At 49.7% G+C, this 22,025-nt stretch overlaps 1 protein-coding gene across 1 annotated transcript in view; it reads right to left on the bottom strand.

The window, feature by feature from the left end:
• Nucleotides 1–22,025, bottom strand: part of LOC139230634 (zinc-binding protein A33-like) — a 41,155-nt gene that overhangs the window by 8,832 nt on the left and 10,298 nt on the right. Inside the window, exon 5 of the mRNA XM_070862448.1 lies at nt 14,858–14,973. Coding sequence (XP_070718549.1) covers nt 14,858–14,973 — 116 coding nt within the window. The remainder of the gene's footprint in view (nt 1–14,857; nt 14,974–22,025) is intronic.

Here is a 22,025-nt window from a genome sequence, read left to right as displayed (position 1 = left end):
AGGGTTGGGCGATGACGCAGCCCTATTTGACCCCGGTCCGGGTGTGGATTGAGTCTGTAATGGATCTGTTGGTAAGGATCATGGCCTGCATGTCGTCGAGCTACAGTATGTGGACGACGCCAGCATCTGTGCACATACAGCGGCTGAATTCCAGGACAGAGTTGACGTATTTACTGAGGCATACGAAAGCATGGGCCTTGTGCTAAACATCAGCAAGACAAAGGTCCTCCACCAGCCTGTCCTTACTGCACAGCACTGTCCCCCAGTCATCAACAACCTCAGCGCGGCCCTGGACAACGTGGACCACTTCCCAAATCAACAAGAGCAGGCAGTGACGACGAGATCCAACACCGCCTCCAGTGCACCAGTGCAGCCTTCGGCCGCCAGAGGAAAAGAGTGTTTGAAGACTAGGCCCTCAAAACTGCCACCAAGCTCATGGTCAACAGGGCTGTAGTAATACCTGCCCTCCTGTATGGCTCAGAGACATGGACCATGTACAGTAGACACCTCAAGTCGCTGGAGAAATACCACCAATGATGTCTCCGCAAGATCCGACAAATCCCCTGGGAGGACATATGCACCAACATTAGCGTCCTCGACCAGGCCAACATCCCCAGCATCGAAGCACTGAGCACACTTGACCAGCCGCATAGTTTGCATGTCAAACACGAGACTCCCAAAGCAAGCGCTCTACTCGGAACTCCTTCACGGCAAACGAGCCAAAGGTGGGCAGCGAAAACGCTACAAGGACACCCTCAAAGCCTCCCTGATAAAGGGCAACATCCCCCCCGACACCTGGGAGTCACTGGCCAAAGACCATCCTAAGTGGAGGAAGTGCATCCGGGAAGGCGCTGAGCATCTTGAGTCTCGTCGCTGAGAGCGTGCAGAAACCAAGCGCAGGCAGTGGAAGGAGCGTGCGGCAAACCAGTCCCACCCTCCCCTTCCCTCAACGACTATCTGACCCACCTATGACAGAGACTGTAGTTCTCGTATTGGACTGTCCAGCCACCTAAGAACTCATGCTAAGAGTGGAAGCAAGTCTACCTCGATTCCGAGGGGCTGCCTATGATGATGATGTTAGGCGAGGGTGGAGGATGGGTTCTCGGAGATCATTGGAACCAGCGAGACAGGAGGTGACAATCACGGATGAGAGTTTCAGCATGAGATGGGCTAAGGTACTGTTGAAGATAGACAATGTATCAGAGGTAGAAGCAGGCAGCCTCTGTCTTTGCTGCAATCTGGGGTCAGAAGTGCAGCTGGTGTCTGGTTCAGCTGGAGACAGTGGTGAAGGAGGGAATGGAGTTGGTGACACGGTGCAAAGATTGTGACAGGTTACAAATTACATTACAATAGTGACTACACTTCAAAATACTACACGACTGAAAAGCGCTTTGGGACGTCATGACATCGTTTAAAACGTTGTAGAAATGCAAGTAGTCTTTTTTTCTTGTGTAAGAATTTATCAGTGCCCGGGAAGTGAATGAATTGTCTTGCCTGTCGCTGGCCGCACCGAGGACTTCCAGCCACCACTGCATTGTTCTGCACCACCAAAACCGCCTGCCACCGCCCCCTGCCCACCCCCCCTCCCCCACCGCCCCCCCTCCCCCGCACCTTTAAACAGCTTCCAAGGAGAACTCACCGTATTTCCTGTCTCCCACTTCACACTGAAAGACCACCGAGTGCCTTCCCACGCTCCAAATCCGTAGCCAACTCGCCAGCAATATTGTACTGAAGCCCAAACCTGAGAATGGATTGGGTCTCTGACCAATTGTATGGAGCGAGCAGTGGACTCACTGCCTCACTGCCTGCGAGAGGAGCGATGAGAGGAGCGGGGTCAATGGTGCCATAAAGAGCGAGATCAGTGGCGTGAGGAGCATAAGAGCATAAGAATTAGGAGCAGGAGTAGGCTATTCGGGCCCTTGACCCTGCTTCGCCATTCAATAAGATAATGGCTGATCTTCTACCTCAACTCCACTTTCCTGCACTATCCCCATATCGCTTGATTCCCTTAATGTACAAAACTCTATCGATCTCTGTCTTGAATATATTCAACGACTGAGCCTCCACAGCCCTTTGGGGCAGAGAATTCCAAAGATTCACCACCCTCTGAGTGAAGAAGTTTCTCCTCATCTCAGTCCCAAAATGGCCGACTCCTTATTCTGAGACTGTGACCCCTGGTGCTCGAGTCCTCAGCCAGAGGAAACACCCTCCCTGCATCTACCCTGTCAAGCCCTGCAAGAATTTTGTATATTTCAATGAGATCATCTCTCATTCTTCTAAACATTTGATAATATTAGAACATAAGAAATAGGAGCAGGAGTAAGCCATTTGACCCCTTGAGCCTGCTCTGCCATTCAATAAGATCATGGCTGATCTGATCTTGGTCTCAACTCCATTTATTTGTCCACTCCTCATAACCCTTGACTCCCTTATCGCTCAAAAATCTGTTCATCGCCACGTTAAATATATTCAATGACACAGCCTCCAGAGCTCTCTGGGATAGAGAATTCCACAGATTTATGACTCTCTGAGAAGAAATTCCTTTTCATTTCCATTTTAAATGGAAAACTCCTTATTCTAAAATGATGCTGCCTAGTTCTAGATTCCCCCACAAGGGGAAATATCCTCTCTGTATCTACCCTATCAAGCCCCCTCAGAATCTTAGATATTTCAACACGATCACTTCTCATTTTTCTGAACTCCAATAATCATAGGCTCAACCTGCTCAATCTTTGTTCATAAGACAACCTCTTCATCTCAGGAATCAAGCTCGTGAACCTTCTCTGAACTGCCTCCAATGCAAGTATATCCCTTCTTAAATAAGGAGACCAAAATTGTACGCCATACTCCAGGTGTGGTCTCACGAAAGTCCTGTGCAGTTGTAGCAAGACTTCCCTACTTTATGTTCCATCCCTCTTGCAATAAAGGCCAACATTCGATTTGCCTTCCTAATTACTTGCCGTAACTGCAAGCTACCTGTTTGTGTTTCATGTACAAGGACCCACAGATCCTTCTGTACCTCAGCATTTTGTAATCTCACCCCATTTAAATAACAATTTGCTTTTTTATTTTTCCTACCAAAATGGATAACCTCATATTTTCCCACATTATATTCCATCTGCCAAATTTTTGCCCACTCACTTAGCCTATCTATAGCAGATTTTTGGCATCCTCCTCACAAACGAACATAAGAAATAGGAACAGGAGTAGGCCATACTGCCCCTTGAGCCTGCTCCACCATTCAATAAGATCATGGCTGATCTGATCAGGGACTCAGCTCCACTTCCCTGCCCGCTCCCCATAACCCCTTATCCCCTTATCGTTTAAGAAACTGTCTATTTCTGTCTTAAATTTATTCAATGTCCCAGCTTCCTCAGCTCTCTGAGGCATCCAATTCCACAGATTTACAACCCTCTGAGAGAACTTTGTATCATCAGCAAATTTGGCTACATTACACTCAGTCCCTTCATTCAATGCATTAACATAGATTGTAAGTAGTTGAGGCCCCAGCACCGATCCCTGAGGCACCGCACTAGTTACCGTTTGCCAACCTGAAAATGACCCATTTATCCTGACTCTCTGTTTTCTGTTGGTTAGCCAATCCTCTATCCATGCAAATATATTACCCATAACCCTGTGAGATCTTATCTTGTTCAGTGACCTTTTATATGGCACCTTATCGAATGCCTTCTGGAAATCCAAATACACTATATTTACTGGTTCCCCTTTAACCATCCTGCTTGTTACATCCTCAAAGAATGCCAGCAAAATTGTCAAATATTATTTCACTTTCATAAAACCATGCTGACTGTGCTTGACTGTATTATGATTTTCTAAATGACCTGCTACTGCTCCCTTAATAATGGACTCCAGCATTTTCCCAATGACAGATGTCAGGCTAAATGGTCTATAGTTTTCTGGTTTCTGTCTCCCTCCTTTCTCAAACAGGGGTGTTAAATTTACTGTTTTCCAATCCACTGGGACCTTTTCAGAATCCAGGGAATGTTGGTAATTAGAACCAATGCATCCACTATCTCTGCAGCCACTTCTTTTATGATCCTAGGATGCAGGCAATCAGGTCCAGGGGATTTATCCACATTTAGCGGGAGCAGAGAGAGGAGCAGGATTAGCGGCACTATAAAGAACAAGATCAGTGTTGTGAGGAGCAGTGAGAGAAACAGGATCAGTGGCGAGAGGAGCGGCGCTATCAAAGCGAGGAACAGGTTGAGCGGTGCTACAAACAGCGAGAGGAGCGGGATCAGTGGCCCTATAAGGAGCCTACCAACAGAACAATCAAGGCACTAAAAATTCAAAAACGGGTCTCTTATGGTGCTAAAATTGAACTAAATATTCAGGGATATTTTCCATTTTATAAGGATAGGCAGGACGAAAAGGAGGTGGGAAAGCTTTGTTAATAATTGATGAGATCAGTGCAGTAGTAAGAAATGATATTGGCTCAGAAGATCAAGATATCGAATCAGTTTGGGTGGAGACAAGAAATAATAAGGGAAATAAGTCACTGGTGGGAGTGGTCTACAGGCCCCCAAACAGTAATCACTCTGTGGCACAGAATATAATTCAAAACATAATGGAGGCTTGTAAGAAAGTTACAGCAATAATCATGGGTGTATTTAATCTTCATATTGATTGGACAAATCAAATTGGCAAAGGTAACCTTGAGGAAGAGTTCATAGAGTATATATGGAATGGTTTCTTGGAACAATACGTTGTGGAAACAACCAGGGCGCAAACTATTTTAGATCTGGTAATGTGTAACGAGTTTGGATTAATTAATGATCTCGTAGTGAAGAATCCTCTTGGGAAGAGTGATCATAGCATGGAAGAATTTCAAATTCAGTAAGAGGGTGAAAAAGCTAATTCTCAAGCTAGTGTCCTGAACTTAAATAAAGGTAATTACAAAGGTATGAAGGCAAAGTAGGTTAAAGTGGACTGGGAAAATATATTAAAGGGCAAGACTGTAGAAACGCAGTGGCAAACATTTAAGGAGATATTTCATAACTCTCAGCAAAGATTTATTCCAGTGAAAAATAAAGATGCTAAGAGAAGTATGAACCATCCATGGCTGAAATCTGGAGAGGTCCCAGCGGACTGGAAAACAGCAGATGTAACACCCCTATTTAAGAAAGGAGGAAGACAGAAATTAGTAAACTATAGATCAGTTAGCCCAACATCTGCCATTGGGAAAATGATGGAGTCCATCATTAAAGAAAATCATAATGCAGAGTCAAGCAGAGTCAGCATGGTTTTATGAAAGGGAAATCATGTTGGACAAATTTGCTGGAGTTCTTTGAGGATGTAAGGAGCAAAGTGGATAAAGGAGAACACGTTGATGTCGTCTATTTGGATTTTCAGAAAGCATTCGATAAGGTGCCAAACAAAATGTTACTGCACAAAATAAGAGCTCATGGGATTCGGGTAATATATTAACGTGGATCGAAGATTGGCTAACTAACAGAGAATAGAGTCAGGATAAATGGGTCATTTTCAGGCTGGCAAACTGTGGAGTGCCTCAGGGATCAATGCTGGGGCCTCAACTATTTACAATTCATATTAATGACTTGGATGAAGGGACCGAGTGTAACATGACCAAATTTGCTGATGATACAAAGATAGGTGGGAAAGTAAGTTGTGAGGAGGACGCAAATAATCTACAAAGGGATATAGATAGACTCAGTGACTGGGCAAAAATTTGCCAGATGGACCATAATGTGGTAAAATTTGAGGTAGCAAAAATAAAAAAGCAAATTATTATATAAATGGCGAGCGATTATAAAATGTGGTAGTACAGAGAGATCTGGGAGATCTTGTACATGAACTACAAAAAGTTAGCATACAGGTAGAGAAAGTAAGCAGGAAGGCAAATGGAATGATGTCCTTTATTGCAAGGGGGATGGAGTATAAAAGTAAGGATGTCCTGCTCCAACTGTACAGGGCATTGATAAGACCACACCTGGAGTACCTTATTTAAAGAGGGATATATTTGCATTGGAGGCAGTTCAGAGAAGGTTTACGAGGTTGATTCCTGAGATGAAAGGTTGTCTTCTGAAGAAAGGTTGAGCAGGTTGGGCCAATACTCCTTGGAGTTTAGAAGAATGAGAGGTTATCTTATTGAAACATATAAGATTCTGAGGTGGGCTTGACAGGGTAGATGCAGAGAGGATGTTTCCCCCCATGGGGTAATCTAGAACTAGGGGGCATAGTTTCAGAATAAGGGGTCGCACATTTAAAACAGAAATAAGAACGTAGGAAATAGCAACAGGAATAGGCCATTTGGCCCCTTGAGCCTGCTCCACCATGTAATAAGATCACGACTGATCTGATCATGGACTCAGCTCCACTTCTCAGCCTGCTCCCCATAACCCTTTACTCCCTTATCGCTGAAAAATCTGTCTATCTCCGCCTTAAGTATATTTAATGACCCAGCATCCACAGTTCTCTGGGGCAGAGAATTCCATAGATTTACAACCCTCTGAGAGAAGAAATTTCTCCTCATCTCAGTTTTAAATGGGCGGCCCCTTATTCTAAGACTGTGTCCCCTGGTGTTAGTTTCCCCTATGAGTGGAAATATCCTCTCTGCATCCACCTTGTCAAGCCCCCTAATTATCTTATAAGTTTCAATAAGATCTCCTCTCATTCTTGTGAACTCCAATGTGTATAGGCCCAACCTGCTCAACCTATCCTCATAAGTCAACCCCCTCATCTCCGGAATCAATGTAGTGAACCTTCTCTGAACAGCCTCCAATGCAAGTATATACTTCCTTAAGTACGGAAACCAAAACTATACGCAGTACTCTAGGTGTGGTCTTACCAACGCCCTGTACAGTACTCTGCTTTTATATGCTATTCCCCCTTGCAATAACGGCCATTTGCCTTCCTGATTACTTGCTGTACTTGCATACCAACTGTTTGTGACTCATGCACAAGGACCCCCAGGTCTCTCTGTATTGTAGCACTTTGTAATTTTTCTCCATTTAAATTATAATTTGTTTTTCTATTATTTCTGCCAAAGGGGATAACCTCACATTTTCTCACATTATACTCCATCTGCCAATTTTTTGCCCACTCACGTGGCATGTCTATATCCCTTTGCAGATTTTTTGTGTCCTCCTCACAATTTGCTTTCCCAACAATCATTGTATCATCAGCAAACTTCGCGACATTACATAGAAAATAGGTGCAGGGGTAGGCCATTCGAGCCTGCATCACCATTCAATAAGATCATGGCTGATCATTCACCTCAGTACCGTTTCCTGCTTTCTGTCCATACCCCTTGATCCCTTTAGCCGTAAGGGCCATATCTAACTCTCTCTTAAATATATCCAATGAACTGGCATCAACAACTCTCTGTGGTAGAGAATTCCACAGGTTAACAACTCTCTGAGTGAAGAAATTTCTCCTCATCTCAGTCCTAAATGGTTAACCCTTATCCATAGACTGTGTCCCCTGGCTCTGGACTTCCCCAACATCGGGAACATTCTTCCTGTATCTAACTTGTCCAGTCCCGTCAGAATTTTATATGTTTCTATGAGATCTCTTCTCATCCTTCTAAACTCCAATGAATACAGGCCCAGTCGATCCAGTCTCTCCTCATATGTCAGTCCTGCCATCCCGGGAATCAGTCTGGTGAACCTTCGCTGCACTCCCTCAATAGCAAGAACGTCCTTCCTCAGATTAGGAGACCAAAACTGAACACAATATTCCAGGTGAGGCCTCACCAAAGCCCTGTACAACTAAAGTAAGACCTCCCTGCTGCTATACTCAAATCCCCTAACTATGAAGGCCAACATGCCATTTGCCTTCTTCACCGCCTGCTGCACCTGCATGCCAACTTTCAATGACTGATGTACCATGACACCCCCCAGGTCTCGTTGCACCTCCCCTTTTCCTAATCTGCCGCCATTCAGATAATATTCTGCTTTCGTGTTTTTGCCACCAAAGTGGATAACCTCACTTTTATCCACATTATACTACATCTGCCTTGCATTTGCCCACTCACCTAATCTGTCCAAGTCACCCTGCAGCCATTTAGCGTCCTCCTCACAGCTCACACCGCCACCCAGCTTAGTGTCATCTGCAAACTTGGAGATATGATAAATATCAATTTCTTCATCTAAATCATTAATGGATATTGTAAATAAATAGCTGGCTTCCCATCACTGAGCCCTGCGGCACCCCACTAGTCACTGCTTGCTAAATGGAAAATGACCACACTCGGTCTTTTCATCCAAGTCATTAATATCGATTGTAAATAGTTGAGGACCCAGCACCGATACCTGTGGCACCCCACTAGTCACTGTTTGCTAACTGGAAAATGACGCATTTATCCCGATTCGGTTTTCTGTTAGTTAGCCAATCCCCTATCCATGCTAAAATATTACCCACAACCCCGTGAACTTTCACCTTGTGCAGTAATGTGGCATCTGATCGAATGCCTTCTGGAAATCCAAATACTGCAGATCCTCTGGTTCCCCCTCATCCACCCTGCTCGTTACATCCTCAAAGAACTTCAGCAAATATGTCAAACATGATTTATATTTCATAAAAGTGAGATGAGGAGGAATTTCTTCTCTCAAAGTGTGGTGAATCTTTGGAATTCTGTACTCACGAGAGCTGTGGAGGCTGGGTCTTTGAATATATTTAAGGTGGAGATAGCCAGATTTTTGAATAAGGGAGTGAAGGGTTATGGGGAGCAGGCAGGGAAGCATGGCTGAGGCCACGATCAGATCAGCCATGTTCGTATTGGATGGCGGAGTAGTCTCGAGGGGTCAAATGGCCTACTCCTGCTCCTATTTCTTATGTTCTAAAATAGATAATGCGCTGCACTTAATGAGCGGAGATTTTTAGCGCTGGCCCAAGTGATTTTCAACTTTGCTCCAGAGGTTATTAAACAAAATTAGGGCTCACAGGAGTGGGGGTAATATACTAGCATAGATTGAAGATTGATTAACGAACAGAATATAGAGAGCAGGAATAAATGGGTCATTTTTGGGTTAGCAGGCTGTAACTAGTGGGGTACTGCAAGGTTCAGTGCTTGGGCCTCAGCTATTCACAATCTATATCGATGATTGGATGGGACCAAATGTAATATATCCAGGTTTGTTGATGATACAAAGCTAGGAGGGAATGTAAGTTGTGAGGAGCATGCAAGTAAGCTTCAAGGGGATATTGACAGCACACGTGAGTGGATAAGAACATGAAAAATGGAATATAATGTGGAGAAATGTGAAGTTATACACTTTGGTAGGAAAAATAGAGAAGCAGAGTATTCTTTAAATGGTGAGAGATCGGGAAATATTGCTGTTCAGAGGGACCTGGGTGTCCTTGTACACAAATCACTGAAAGTTAACATGCAGGAACAGCAAGTAATTAAGAACACAATGGTATGTTAGGTTTTATTACAAGATGATTTAAGTACAAGAGTAAATCCGTCTTCCTGCAATTATATAGGGAACACGTTTATTTGTACTGCCCTGTCTCTTCCCGTATATCTCCAACCCCCGCCCCCACGCTCTTCCCTGCCCAAGCTCTCTCGCTTTTCCGCCCCCCCGTCAAGTTCGCTCGCTCTCTCTCTCCCCCTCTCCCCAAGCTCGCTCTCTCCCACCCAAGCTCTTTCACTCCCCCCCCCCAGCTCGCCCTATCCCCCCCATGCCCCCAAGCTCTCTCTCTTTCCCCCGCAAGCTCACTCTCTCTTCCCCCCCCCGAGCTCTCTCACCCTCTCTTCCACTCCCCCCACCCCACTCCCCAGGTCTCTCTCCCACCACCCCCACTGCTGCTCAGGACCTGGGGCCCGGTCGGAGGCTCGGGGCTCACAGCTCAGCCGGAGGCGTGGTCGGTCGCAGAATCTCACTTCCGGTTCAGGGTCGCACTTCTTTTTCTCCCCCTAGCCTCTTTGCCCCCCCACCCAAGCTCTCTCTCCTTCCCCCACCCAGGCTCTCTCGCTCTCTCCCCTCCCCCCCCACAAGCTCTCTCATTCCCCCTCCCCCCAACAAGCTCTCTCGCTCTCCCCCGCCCCCAGGCTCTCTCGCTCTCCCCCCCACCCAGGTTCTCTCACTCTTTCCACCTCCCAGGTTCTCTCTTTTTTCCCCCCTTCACACCCCCCCGCTCAGCCCCAGGCAGACACTCTCTCTCTCTCTCTCTCTCTCTCTGCCACCCTGCCCCAAGCTCTCTCACTCTTCCCTCCCCCCCCCAAGCTCTTTCTCTCTCCCCCTCCAAGCTCTCTCTTTACCCGCCCCCTCCCAGCTCGCTCGCTCTCTCCCCGCTCCAGCTCTCTCTCTCTCTCTCTCTCTCTCTCTCCCCCCCCACGCTATCTCTCCCCCCCCCACGCTATCTCTCTCCCCCACCACCCACACTATCTCTCTCTCTCTCTCTCTCTCTCTCTCTCCCCAAGCTCTCTCTCTCTCTCTCCCCCACCCAAGCTCTCTCTCCCGCCCCCTCAGCTCTCTCTCTCTCTCTCTCTCTCTCTCTCTCCCACCAGCTCGCGCTCTCTCTCTCTCTCTCTCTCTCTCTCTCCCACCAGCTCACTCTCACTCTCTCTCTCTCCCCCCCCCCACGCTATCTCTCCCCCCCATGCTATCTCTCTCTCCCCCCCCCACCCACACTATCTATCTATCTCTCTCTCTCTCTCTCCCCAAGCTCTCTCTCTCTCTCTCTCTCTCCCCCACCCAAGCTCTCTCTCCCGCCCCCTCAGCTCTCTCTCTCTCTCTCTCTCTCTCCCACCAGCTCGCGCGCTCTCTCTCTCTCTCTCTCTCTCTCTCTCCCCCACCAGCTCACTCTCACTCTCTCTCTCTCTCTCTCGCGCTCCCATCCCCTCCCCAAGCTCTCTCTTCCCCCCCCAAACCCCAATCTTTCTCTCTCCCTGCCCCAAGCTCTCTCTCTCTCTCTCCCTGCCCCCCACCCCACAAGCTCGCTCTCTCTCCCCCCGCTCTCTCTCTTCCCCCACCCAAGCTCTCTCTCTCTCTCTCCCACCCCTCCCCACACACCAGAAGCTCTCTCTATCTCCCTCCGCTCCAAGCTCTCTCACTCTCCACCCCCCCCACCACAAGCTCGTTCTCTCTATTCCCCCCCCCCCAAGCTCTCTCTCTCCCCCCCCCCCAAGCTCTCTCTCTTCCCCCCCCCAAGCTCTCTCTCTCTCTCTCCCCCCCCCCCAAGCTCTCTCTCTCCCACCACTCCCCACACACCAGAAGCTCTCTCTATCTCCCTCCGCTCCAAGCTCTCTCACTCTCCAGCACCCCCCCCCACAAGCTCATTCTCTCTATTCCCCCCCCCCGCAAGCTCTCTCTCTCTCTCTCTCTCTCTCCCCCCCGCCAACCCAAGCGCTCTCTCTCTTTCACCACCCCCAGGCTCTCTCTTCCCCCCCCCCCCCCAAGCTCTCTCTCTCTCTCTCTCTCCCCAAGCTCTCTCTCTTCCCCCCAAGCTCTCTCTCTCCCCCCCCCAAGCTCTCTCTGTCTCCCCCCCCACCCAATCTCTCTCGCTCTCTCTCTCTCCACCCCCCCACCAAGCTCTCTCTCTCTCCCCCCCCCCCCCAAGCGCTCTCTCCCACCCCCTCAGCCCTCAGCTCTCTCTCTCTCTCGCTCTCTCTCCCACCAGCTCACTCTCGCTCTCTCTCTCTCTCTCTCTCTCCCACCAGCTCACTCTCTCTCTCTCGCTCGCTCTCTCCTTCCCATCCCCTCCCCAAGCTCTCTCTCTCTCTTCCCCCCCCCAAACCCCAAGATTTCTCTCTCTCCCCGCCCCCGAAGCGCTCTCACTCTTCCCCCCCACCCCCACAAGCTCGCTCTCTCTCCCCCCGCTCTCTCTCTCTCTCTCTCCCACCCCTCCCCACACACCAGAAGCTCTCTCTATCTCCCTCCACTCCAAGCTCTCTCACTCTCCACCCACCCCACCACAAGCTCGTTCTCTCTATGCCCCCCCACAAGCTCTCTCTCTCTCTCCCCCCGCCAACCCAAGCTCTCTCTCTCTCTCACCGCCCCCCAGGCTCTCTCTTTCCCCCCAACCTCTCTCTCTCAGCCCCTCTCCCCGCCGCAAGCTCTCTCTCTCACCCCCCAACCCCAAATTCTCCCCCCTTCCTAAGCTCTCTCTCCCCCCCCCAAGCTCTCTCTCACCCCCTCTGCCCCCCGCAAGCTCTCTCTCTCTCTCACCCCCAACCCCAAGCTCTCTCTCCCCCCGCCCCCCAGGCTCTCTCTTCCCCCCCAAGCTCCCTATCCCCCCTGCAAGCTCTCTCTCTCTCTCTCTCTCTCCTCCCCCCCCCCACCTCTCTCTCTCCCCCCCACTCCCTCCCTCCCCAGCTCTCTCTCTCCCCAGCTCTCTCTCTCTCCTCCCCCCCCCCCCCAGCTCTCTCTCTCCCCCCCACTCCCTCCCCCCCCAGCTCTCTCTCCCCCTCCCCCCCCAGCTCTCTCTCTCCCTCCCTCCCCAGCTCTCTCTCTCCCCCCCACTCCCTCCCTCCCCAGCTCTCTCTCTCCCCAGCTCTCTCCTCCCTCCTCCCCCCTCCCAAAGCTCTCTCTCTCTCTCCCTCCCCCCGCCAAGCTCTCTCTTCCCCCCGCCCCTCAGGTATCTCTCCCCAGCTCTCTCTCTCTCCCTCCCTCCCCCCGCCCCTCAGGTCTCTCTCTTCGCCGCAGCCGCTCGGGGCTCGGGGCTCAGCGGGAGGTGCGGTCGGTCGCAGAATCTCACTTTCGGTTCGGGGTCGCACTTCTCTTTCTCCCCCGAGCCTCTCTCTCACCATCGGGCCCAGGGCGGCCGGGGGGAAGAGTCAGAGCCTCAGGTCCTACTGCTCGCACCACATGAAATGATTCCGGCAAGGAGGGGGCGGGGCTTGGCGCATGTCGGTCAAAAAAGTGCAGTGGGGGGCGGGGCTTGACAGAGGGCCGACAGTGAGTCCCTTATATCACCATCATGGGCGGTCCCTGGAACCAGGAGGACTTGCTCCCACATGGGTTCACCGATGTTTCAATGGAGGGCCCGATATTCCAGGCCTGAACTCCAATTGAAGGGTGGAAGATGCCTGAGCCTGGATTGTTTTAACGTGTGGTGACCGTCACACATCAGCCACCACACGGGCTTGACAGAGCTCGGCCTTTATCCAGTGGCAAGGGTTAACCAGGACGGCTGGAGACCTGCTCTGCTGCACGGACCCAGTGCGCTCACATATCGCAGTGTGGGCTGACCCGTGCTGCCCCTGGGCCCTCGGCTCTTCTGGGCCCCGTACCCTCAGTCGCCGCACCTCCGCCACGATCTCTCACCGCTCCTCCGCCACAAAAACTTCGCCGCACCTCCGCCACTATCTCCCACCGCTCCTCCGCCATAAACATTCATCGCATCTTGCCACAAACACTTGCTGCTCATCTGCCCCGACCTTCCCACTCCTCTGATGATGTTCCTGCTCACGCTCCAAAATGGTGACCAGAGTTTTGATGACATCACCCAGTCACCCACCTCAAAATCATCACCTACTTGGAGCAGCTCGTGCTGGAGGTTGAAGTGGTATGCCGCTCCAGCTCTTTTATGGCCCGACCTGCGGAGCTGTTCTGAGACCACACGTAGAGTGCTATTGGCCTCCTTACCTAAGCAAAGATATATTTGCCATTGAGGGAGTGCAACCAAGCTTCGCCAGACAGATTCCTAGGATGGGGGGATTGTTTTATGAGGAGAGATTGAGTAGACTCAGCATTTCTTCTCTGGAGTTTAGAAGAATGAGAGGTGAGCTCATTGAAATGTGCAAAGTTCTTCCAGGGCTTGACAGAGTAGATGCAGGGAGGATGTTTACCCTGATTGGGGAGTCTAGAACCAGGGGTCACAGTCTCAGAATCAGGTGTCGGCCATTTAGAACTGAGATGAGGAGAAATGTTTTCACTCAGAGGGTGGTGAATCGCTGGAATTCTCTCCCCAGAGGGCTGTGGAGGTTCAATTTTTGAGTATATTCAAGACAGAGATCGGTAGATTTGTGGATATTAAGGCAATCAAGGGATGTGGGGATAGTTCAGGAAAGTGGAGTTGTGGTAGAAAATCAGCTATGATATTATTGAATGGCGGTGCAGGCTTGAGAGGACGAATTACCTATTCCTGCTCGTATTTCTTATGTTCTTATGTTCTTATGTTCTGCACGCTCAATGGGGTCCTCAAAAAATCAAAACCTCATTCAATCTAACCTGACATTTCAACCTCCCTTTGTTAGGTTTGGGCTATATCACCCTAATCCAGGGCAAAGACTCCCAGATTCTGCAGCCTCTCCTCTTGACCGAAGTCCCTAATCCCACCTATCAGATAAGTTGCCTTTAAACACATGCTCTCCAATGCCTGCATGCCTTCCTGATAATATGTTGATCAAAATTTTATCCAGGACTTCAGTCGGGGCCAGACCGGTCTCCTCTACAAATTCAGTCTCACATCCTGAGACACGTGCTCTATCCCTCTGGTTACACAGATCCTGAGACTCGGGCTCTATCCCTCTGGTTACACAGATCCTGAGACCCGTGCTCTATCCCTCTGGTTACACAGATCCTGAGACCTGTGCTCTATCCCTCTGGTTACACAGATCCTGAGACCCGTGCTCTATCCACTGGTTACACAGATCCTGAGATCCGGGCTCTATCCCTCTGGTTACATAGATCCTGAGACCCGTGCTCTATCCCTCTGGTTATACACACCCCTTTACTGCTCTGGCTCACAGTGCTGATGGTTTCAGACACTTACTCAGAGGGACCCACAAGAAAGCAAAATATGAAAATGGAGAGGCTCCCGGGGATTAACAACAGACAATGTGATTATTTAGTCGGGGGTCTGGGAGCCAGTTTAGGTTCTTCTCATCTTGAATCATAAAGCAGGAAAAGGAATATAAGCGATTTACCAGGATTAATGGCGTCAAACAGTTCTCTCCACGCTGCGTACTGTAAAGGGCCGTTGAATGATCTGATAGACTGGCCGGCATCTGCTACTGATGGTACTTTATATTCCTCACTATTCCTGTAATTATTAAACAGGATTAACGGAATGACTCTTTGCACGTAAATTCAGCACAGCCATCTGCAGGTGCGTAACTGATCCTTTCTGCGCATAGTTGCGGCCATTGTAGGCCACGTTTCAATTCCAGGAGAAGACCCATTACTGGATCCGTGCTTGCTTGGGGGAGAAGGAAGAGGATAGAAAGAAGGGAGAGACAGGAGCAATCGGAGAGGGAGAGTGAGATTGGAGAAACTGGGGAGAGAGGGCGAGACTGGGAGCGAGGGAGGGACTGGGGTAGAGACGGAGAGACTGGGGTGGAGAGGGAGAGATTGGGAAGAGGGAGAGAGGGGAAGAGAGACTGGGGAGAGAGGGAGAGAGAGAGAGATTTGGGAGAGAGAATGAGAAAGAGAGACTGGGGCAGAGAAAGAATCAGAGGGGGAGAGAGGGGAAAGAGAGAGCCCTGGGAGAGAGTGCGAGAGAGAGACTGGGAGAAAGCGACAGTGTGGAGAGAGAGAGACTGGGGAATAGAATGAAGCAGAGGGGCCGGGGAGAGGGAGAGAGAATTAGGAGAGAAAGAATGCGAAAGAGAGGGAGTGGGGGAGACAGGGAGAGAGTGACTGGAGATAGGGATATAGAACATAGAAAATAGGTGCAGGAGTAGGCCATTCGGCTCTTCGAGCCTGCACCGCCATTCAATATGATTATGGCTGATCATGCAACTTCAGTACCCCATTCCTGCTTTCTTTCCTTACCCCTTGATCCCTTTAGCCGTAAAGGCCACATCTAACTCTCTTTTGAATATATCTAACGAAATGGCTTCAACAAATTTCTGTGGTAGAGAATTCCACAGGTTCACAATTCTCTGAGTGAAGAAGTTTCTCCTCATCTTGGTCCTGAATGCCTTACCCCTTATCCTTAGACTGTGACCCCTAGTTCTGGACTACCCCAGCATCGGGAACATTCTTCCTGCATCTAACCTGTCCAATCCCTTCAGAATTTTATATGTTTCTATGAGATCCCCTAAATTCCAGTGAATATAAGCTTAGTCGATCCAGTTTTACATAGAAACATAGAAAATAGGTGCAGGAGTAGGCCATTCGGCCCTTTGAGCCTGCACCACCATTCAATAAGATCATGGCTGAACATTCACCTCAGTACCCCTTTCCTGCTTTCTTTCCATACCCCCTGATCCCTTTAGCCGTAAGGGTCATATCTAACTCCCTCTTGAATATATCCAATGAACTGGCATCAACAATTCTCTGCGGCAGGGAACTCCACAGGTCAACAACTCCCCGAGTGAAGAAGTCTCCCCCCATCTCAGTCCCAAATGGCTTACCCCCATCCCTAAACTATGTCCACTGGTTCTGGACTTCCCCAACATCGGGAACATTCTTCCTGCATCTAACCTGTCCAGTCCCGTCAGAATTGTATATGTTTCTATGAGATCACTCTTATCCTTCTAAACTCCAGTGAATACAGGCCCAGTCGATCCAGTCTCTCCTCATATGTCAGTCCTGCCATTCCTGGAATCAGTCTGCTGAACCTTCGCTGCACTCCCTCAATAGCAAGAACGTCTTTCCTCAGATTAGGAGACCAAAACTGAACACAATATTCCAGGTGAGGCCTCACTAAGGCCCTGTACAACTGCAGTAAGACTTCCCTGCTCCTATACTTAAATCCCACTGCTATGAACATACTATTTGCTTTCTTCACTGCCTGCTGTACCTGCATGCCAACTTTGTACCATGATGTACCATGATACCCAGGTCTCGTTGCACCTCCCTTTTTTCTAATCTGCCGCCATTCAGATAATATTCTGCCTTCGATAACCTCACATTTATCCACATTATACTGCATCTGCCATGCGTTTGCCCACTCACCTAACCTGTCCAAGTCACCCTGCAGCCATTTAGCGTCCTCCTCACAGCTCACACCGCCACCCAGCTTAGTGTCATCTGCAAATTTGGAGATATTGCACTCAATTCCTTCATCTAAATCATTAATTTATACTGAAATAGCTGGGGTCCCAGCACTGAACCTTGCGGTACCCCAGTAGTCACTGTCTGCCATTCTGAAAAGAGCCCGTTTATCCCGACTCTCTGCTTCCTGTCTGCCAACCAGTTCTCTATCCACGTCAGTACATTACCCCCAATACCATGTGCTTTGATTCTGCACACCAATCTCTTGCGTGGGACCTTGTCAAAAGCCTTTTGAAAGTCCAAATACATCACATCCACTGGTTCTCCCTTGTCCACTCTGCCAGTTATATCCTCAAAAAATTCTAGAAGATTTGTCAAGCATGATTTCCCTTTCATAAATCCATGCTGACTTGGACCGATCCCGTCATTGCTTTCCAAATGCGCTGCTATTTCATTTTTAATAGTTGATTCCAACATTTTCCCCACTACTGATATCAGGCTAATCGGTCTATAATTACCTGCTTTCTCTCTCCCTCCTTTCTTAAAAAGTGGCGTTACATTAGCTACCCTCCAATCCATAGGAACTGATCAGATTCGATAGACTGTTGGAAAATAATTACCAGTGCATCCACTATTTCTAGGGCTACTTTCTTAAGTACTCTGGGATGCAGACTATCAGGCCCTGAGGATTTGTCGGCCTTCAATCACATCAATTTCCCTAACACAATTTCCCACTTAATAAGGATTTCCTTCAGTTCCTCCTTCTCTCTAGACCCTCAGTCCCCTAGTATTTCCGGAAGGTTATATGTGTCTTCCTTCGTGAAGATAGAACCAAAGTATTTGTTTAACTGGTCTGCCATTTCTTTGTTCCCCATTATAAATTCACCTGAATTTGACTGCAAGGGACCTACGCTTGTCTTCACTAATCGTTTTCTCTTCACATATCAAAAAAGCCTTTGCAGTCAGTTTTTATGTTCCCAGCAAGCTACCTCTCATACGCTATTTTCCCCCTCCTAATTAAATCCTTTGTCCTCCTCTGCTGTATTATAAAATTCTCCCAGACCTGAGGTTTGCTGCTTTTTCTGGCCAATTTATATGCCTCTTCCTTGGATTTAACACTATCCTTAATTTCCCTTGTTAGCCACGGTTGAGCCACCTTCCCCATTTTATTTTTACTCTACACAGGGATGTACAATTGTTGAAGTTCACCCATGTGATCTTTAAATGTTTGCCATTGCCTATCCACCGTTAATCCTTTAAGTAGCACTCGCCCGTCTATTCTAGCCAATTCATGTCTCATACCCTTGAAGTTACCTTTCCTTAAGTTCGGGACCTGAGTCTCTGAATTAACTGTGTCACTCTCCGTATTATGGTCATTCTTCCTCAAGGGCCCTCGCACAACAAGATTCGTCCTTTCTCATTACACATCATCCAGTCTAGGATGGCCAGCCCTCTAATTGGTTCCTCGACATATTGGTCTAGAAAACCATCCCTAATACATTACAGGAAATCCTCCTTCACTGCATTGCTAGCAGTTTGGTTAGCCCAATCAATATGTAGATTAAAGTCGCCCATGATAACTGCTGTACCTTTATTGCACGCATCCATAATTTCTTGTTTGATGCTGTCCCCAACCTCACTACTACTGTTTGGTGGTCTGTACACAACTCCCACTAGCTTTTTCAGCCCTTTGGTATTCCGTAGCTCCACCCATACCGGTTCCACACCATCTAAGCTAATGTCTTCATATGTCAGTCCTGCCAACCCGGGAATCAGTCTGGTTCGCTACTTCGCTGCACTCCCTCAGATTAGGAGACTAAAACTCTACACCATATTCGAGGTGTGGCCTCACCAAGGCCCTGTACAACTGCAGTAAGACCTTCATGCTCCCATACTCAATTCATCTCGCTATGAAGGCCAACATGTCATTTGCCTTCTTCACCACCTGCTGTACCTGCATGCCAACTTTTAATGACTGATGAACCATGCCACCTAGGTCTCATTGCACCTTCCCTTTTCCTAATCTGTCAGCATTCAGATAATATTCTGCCTTCTTTTTGCCAACAAAGTGGATAACCTCACATTTATCTACATTATACTGCATCTGCCATGCATTTGCCCACTCACCTAACCTATCCAAGTCACCCTGCAGCCTCTGAGCATCCTCCTCACAGCTCACACTGCCACACAGCTTAGTGTCATCTGCAAACTCGGAGATATTACATTCAATTCCTTCATCTAAATCATTAATGTATATTGTAAATAGCTGGGGTCCCAGCCTTAAACCTTGTGATACCCCACTAGTTACTGCCTGCCATTCTGAGAGACGGAGAGCTTGAGGCTGGTGGAGAGCGGGAGCGAAAGAGACTGGAGAAAGAGAGAGTGGAGAGCGAGAGAGAGAGAGAGAAAGAGGGAGATAGAGAGAGAGAGTGGGGGATAGGAAGAGAGGGAAAGAGAGACACTGGAGAAAGACAGACTGGAGAAAGGGAGACAAAGTGACTGGGGGAGAGAGGGAGAGACCGGGGAGAAAGAGACACTATGGAGAGGGAGACACAGACAGGGGAGAGAGAGACTGGTGGTTAAGAGGTAGAGACTGGGGTGAGGGAGTGAGACTGGGAGAGAGAGACTATGTGAGAGAAATTCTGGGTAAGAGTTGACTAGGAGAGGGAGAGAATGGGGAGGGGAGGGAGAGGCTGGGGAGAGGGAGACAGAGAGACAATGGAGAGGGGGAGAGAGAGTGTGGGAGAGAGGGAGAGATTGGGGAAAGAGGGAGGTTGCAGCAATAGAGATTGGAGAGAGGGTGAGAGAGAGAAATGAGAGAGATTCAGGAGTGGGGGAGAGAGACTCGGGAGAGGGAGAGAGAAAGACTGCGAAGTGAGAGACTGGGGAACGTGAGACAGGAGCAAGAGAGACTGGGGAGCGAGAGAGACTAGGGAGCGAGAGAGACTTGGGAGCGAGAGACACTGGGGAGAAAGAGAGACTGGGGAGTGAGAGACACTGGGGAGAAAGAGAGACTGGGGAGAGAGAGAGACTGGGGAGAGAGAGAGTGAGGAGAGAGAGACTGGGAGGCGAGAGACTGTGGGGAGAGAGACTGGGGGAGAGAGACGGGGGGAAGAGAGACTGGGGGAAGAGAGACTGGGGGAAGAGTGACTGGGGGGGATAGAGACTGGGGGGAAGAGAGACTGGGGGCGAGAGACTGCGGGGCGAGGGTCTGGGGGGAGAGAGACTGGTGGGAGAGAGACTGGGGGGAGAGAGACTGATGGGAGAGAGACTGGGGGAGAGAGAGAGACGGGAGAGAGAGACTGGGGAGTTGGAGATTGGGGAGTCAGAGACTGTGGAGAGGGAGAGACTTTGGAGAGGGAGAAAGAGAGAGACTGAAGAGAGAGAGATTGTGGAGAGATAGACTGGGGAGAGAGACACTTTTGGGAGAGAGAGACTGGAGCGAGGGAGACAGGGGAGAGAGAGACTGGGGAGAGAGAGACTGGGGAGAGCGAGAGACTGGGGAGAGAGAGAGAGAGAAACTGGGAGAGAGAGAGAGAGACTGGGAGAGAGAGAGACTGGGAGAGTGAGAGAGACTGGGAGAGTGAGAGAGACTGGGAGAGAGAGAGACTGGGGATAGGGAGGGAGAGACTGGGGGAGAGAGGGAGAGACTGGGGGCAAGAGCGAGAGAGAGGAATGGTGAAATAGAGAAGGGAGAGAGGGAGAGAGAGATTGAGGAGAGGGCGAGAGAATCAGAGAGGGAGATTGAGGGAAGAGAGAGAGCGGGAGAGAGGGAAGAGACTGAAGAAAACTGAAAGGGGGGAGAAAAAGAGACCGGGGGAGGGAGATAAAGAGACTGGCGGAGAGAGACTGTGGAAGAAGAGTTTGGAGAGAGAGGAGGAGAGAGAGAGAGACTGGGGAGAGAGAGAGAAACTGGGGCGAGAGAGAGAGACTGGGGAGAGATAGGGAGAGAGGGGGAGACTGGGGAGAGAGGGGGAGACTGGGGCGAGAGAGGGAGACTGGGGAGAGTGAGGGAGACTGGGGAGAGAGAGGGAGACTGGGGAGAGAGAGGGAGACTGGGTAGAGAGAGGGAGACTGGGGCGAGAGGGAGACTGGGGAGAGAGGGAGACTGGGGAGAGAGACACTGGAGGGAAGAGAGACACTGGGGGGGGAGAGAGACTGGGGGGGAAGAGAGACTGGGGCAAGAGAGACTGGGAGGGAAGCGAGTCTGGGGGCGAGAGATTGGGGGGCAAGAGACTGGGGGAGAGAAACTGGGGGGAGAGCGACTGGGGGAAGAGAGACGGGAGAGAGAGACTGGGGAGTTGGAGATTGGAGAGTAAGAGACTGTGGAGAGGGAGGGACTGTGGAGAGGGAGAGACTGTGCAGAGGGAGAAAGAGAGACTGGGGGAGAGAGACTGTGGAAGAAGAGTTTGGAGAGAGAGGAGGCGAGAGGGAGTGACTGGAGAGAGAGAGGGAGACTGGGGAGAGAGCGAGAGACTGGGGAGAGAGAGGGAGACTGGGGAGAGAGAGGGAGACTGGGGGGAGAGAGGGAGACTGGGGAGAGAGAGGGAGACTGGAGGCAAGAGGGAGAGAGAAGAATGATGAAATAGAGAAGGGAGAGAGAGATTGAGGAGAGGGCGAAAGAATCAGAGAGGTAGGTTGGGGGAAGAGAGAGAGCGGGAGAGAGGGAAGAGACGGAAGAAAACTGAAAGGGGGGAGAGAGAGAGACCGGGGAGGAAGATAAAGAGACTGGGGGAGAGACTGGGGGAGAGAGACTGTGGAAGAAGAGTTTGGAGAGCGAGGAGGAGAGAGGGAGTGACTGGGGAGAGAGAGGGGGAGAGAGAGAGACTGGGGAGAGAAACTGGGGAGTGAGAGGGCGATTGGGGAGAGAGGGAGACTGGGAAGTGAGAAAGAGACTGGGAGAGAGAGATAGACTGGAGGAAGAGAGACTGGGGAGAGTGAGAGCCGGAGGAGAGAGCGAGAGAGACTGGAGGAAAGAGGGAATGCATAGAGACAGAGAGAGGGACTGAGGGACATAAATAATCAGAGAGGTCGCGATAGACTGAGGGGCAGAGCGACTGGAGAGAGAGAGAGACTGGAGAGAGAAAGAGATTGGGGTGGAGAGGGAGAGATTGGGGAGAGCGAGAGACTGGGGAGAGGGAGAGAGAAACTTGG

Source organism: Pristiophorus japonicus, chromosome 19, assembly GCF_044704955.1.
Source record: "Pristiophorus japonicus isolate sPriJap1 chromosome 19, sPriJap1.hap1, whole genome shotgun sequence".
In the NCBI taxonomy this organism is placed as follows: domain Eukaryota; kingdom Metazoa; phylum Chordata; class Chondrichthyes; family Pristiophoridae; genus Pristiophorus; species Pristiophorus japonicus.
Note: the sequence above shows the minus strand (reverse complement) of the source record. Positions and strands in the feature narration are given on the sequence as shown.